The sequence below is a fragment of the Chamaea fasciata genome, unplaced genomic scaffold (genome assembly GCF_029207755.1).
Source record: "Chamaea fasciata isolate MVZ Bird 193981 ecotype frontalis unplaced genomic scaffold, bChaFas1.0.hap1 SCAF_22, whole genome shotgun sequence".
In the NCBI taxonomy this organism is placed as follows: Eukaryota; Metazoa; Chordata; class Aves; order Passeriformes; family Sylviidae; genus Chamaea; species Chamaea fasciata.
This window is the reverse complement of record NW_027094107.1, coordinates 6,016,551-6,018,889: the sequence shown is the minus strand read 5'-3', so window position 1 is coordinate 6,018,889 and position 2,339 is coordinate 6,016,551. Positions and strand designations below refer to the sequence as shown.

The window sequence follows — 2,339 nt, the reverse complement described above, 5'->3', positions numbered from 1 at the left end:
TTACTTTTAGTGACAGGCAATTATTTGTGTAGCAAAGAAGTGAGTAATAAAACTCCCAAAGTCTCCACTGGGATCAGATTTTACCCACATGACATTTTTTGATGTTTTTCTGCAGGAAGTGGCTGGACTGTAAATGTGTGCTCGCATAACTTATCCAGTTGAATCAATCCTGTGGGACCTAGAGGTAAATGTATTAGACCAGTGGGAGAGAAGACTTCTTATTTTGCAGGCTTTTAAAATGACCCTTAATTAGGACAACCTTGCAGGACTGTAATGCAAATAAAATAATTAACATTATTTTTTAAGCTTTAGGCTAAACAACCATAGCATTGAAGGTAGATGTTTTTAATGTCCAACATATTTCCTGTTATAGAATAAAAGATATCTGTTATTCATGCATGTCTTTTGCTCAGCCAGTAAGTTTCAGTTAAAAGGCAGCTGAGGTTTGGATCTGAGTTTTTTTTTTTTTAATTTTCCATGCTAATGAAAACTCTTCTCCCATTCCTTTTGACTTAAAACCCCTGTACAACTAACTTTTAATCTTTGTTAATTTTTAAACATAGGGAAAATTACAAGTGATTTGTAACCCTTGTTAATTTTTAAGCATAGGGAAATGGTTTCCACTGTGCTTTTTTTTTTTTTTTAAAGACTCAAATTTCAAAATCAGCTAAATTTTGATTCATAAGCAGTACGTCTAAGCAGATCCTAGAGTGTGAGTGCTGAAATAGTTATAAATTGTTATATATAGGCAGATCCTAGAGTGTGAGTGCTGAAATAGTTATAAATAGTTATAAATTAGTTATAAATTGTTTATATATATATATGAATATCAGGAATGATATTCAGATATATAAAAAAATTGCATTGTCGTGTTTGGAATACATTCCTCCTTTAAATACATACAAAGTGCTCCTCTGCAGTTTGTTTACATGTTGTAAAACTTCTCTCCCTCTTTATTTCCCCTTTTCTGTCTTTCACAGTCCTGACTTTGGCAGTGTCAAACTCTTCCTTCCAGTGCAGGAGCGGGGACACGTCTGCCACAGGGAATTTTAGACAGGTTGTCTTTAATGTGAGTTTTAAACTAACGCAGTCCACAGGTGAGGCCAAGTTTGTGGCCCTGTTAAATGAAACTATCCTTGAGGGGATCCGACCTCCTCCACCACTTCTTACACTTACGCACAATGGGATTGGACATCCTGTGTTTTTTTGGGCTCTTCTTGCTACAGGCTTTGGGGTCACTCTCTCCTGCAGCTCTCAGGTTGTGCGTGAGCTTTGGGGTCTGCAGCCAGGGGTGTTTCAAAACGTCATCTATGCGCAGCCTCTGAGTCACGTCAGGGTGGAGCAGGTTGGCAATGAGGTTCTTGCACTCCGCAGAGAGATGTTTGGACTTGAGGAAGGGAATCTTCCTTTGTTTCTGCACCTGGAGCATTTCCTTGACGTTGGAGCTGTCAAAGGGCTGCAAAGCAAAAAGCATTGCGTACAGGATGATGCCCAGGCTCCACATGTCTGAAATCCTGGGGTCACAAGGGATGTGCTCAAGCAGCTCGGGGGCTGAGTAGGCCAGAGACCCACAGAAAGTGTGGCTGAGGACGGTCTTTCCGTTTTCATCCCGAGCCAGAGGTTTTGAAAACCCAAAATCTGACAGCTTGAAGTTGAGGTCGTTGTCGAGAAGGATGTTGTCACATTTCAGGTCCCTGTGGGCAAAGTCCAAGTCATGGCAGTGCTTGATGGCAGAAGTCAGCTGCTGGAACTTGCAGCGGGCCACGCTCTCCTCCATGGCGCCCTGGCTGGTGAGGTAGTTCAGCAGGCTGCCCTTCTCCCCCAGCTCCATCACGATGTACACCTTCCCAGTGGATGTCTCGAAAATCTCAAAGGTCTCGATGATCGAGGGGTGGTGCAGCTCCATCAGGGCCTGCATTTCCCTGGGGAGAAACTTCTCCAGGACGTTCTGAGACATTTCCTTCTTGTTGATGATCTTGATGGCCACCTTGCGCTTGAGGCGGTGGCTGTAGGCAGCTTTCACCTTGCCGTAGGAGCCTTCCCCAAGAGTGTCCCCCAGGCTGTAGCCCCTCTTCTTAAGCACCACAGTGTCCATGCTGGGAGACCTGCAGGGACCTGCCCCAGCGGGAGCTGCTCTGCATCCTGTGCTTGGTGGGCTGTGCTCCATGCCTGGTGCTGGCTGCCAGGGGCACTGCTGTGGGCTGGGTGTGTGGGTCAGCTCATGAGCTGGGAGGAGCTTTCTGTTGCTTCATGGGGCTGCTCTGTGACATCACAGGGGACAAAACTCGCCGTGGGGGCACTGGCTGCTCTGTGCTGTCACTGAGGCTCGCCCTCATGCG

The 2,339-nt window shown here is 45.5% G+C and overlaps 1 protein-coding gene across 1 annotated transcript; it reads right to left on the bottom strand.

Annotated features, from left to right (window-relative positions):
* Window positions 1–1,075: 1,075 nt before the first annotated feature.
* On the bottom strand, window positions 1,076–2,095 carry LOC136300278 (testis-specific serine/threonine-protein kinase 1-like). Its single transcript, XM_066202554.1, has one exon. The coding sequence runs from the start codon at window positions 2,093–2,095 to the stop codon at window positions 1,121–1,123; it is 975 nt and encodes a 324-aa protein (XP_066058651.1). The 3' UTR covers window positions 1,076–1,120.
* Window positions 2,096–2,339: the final 244 nt, after the last annotated feature.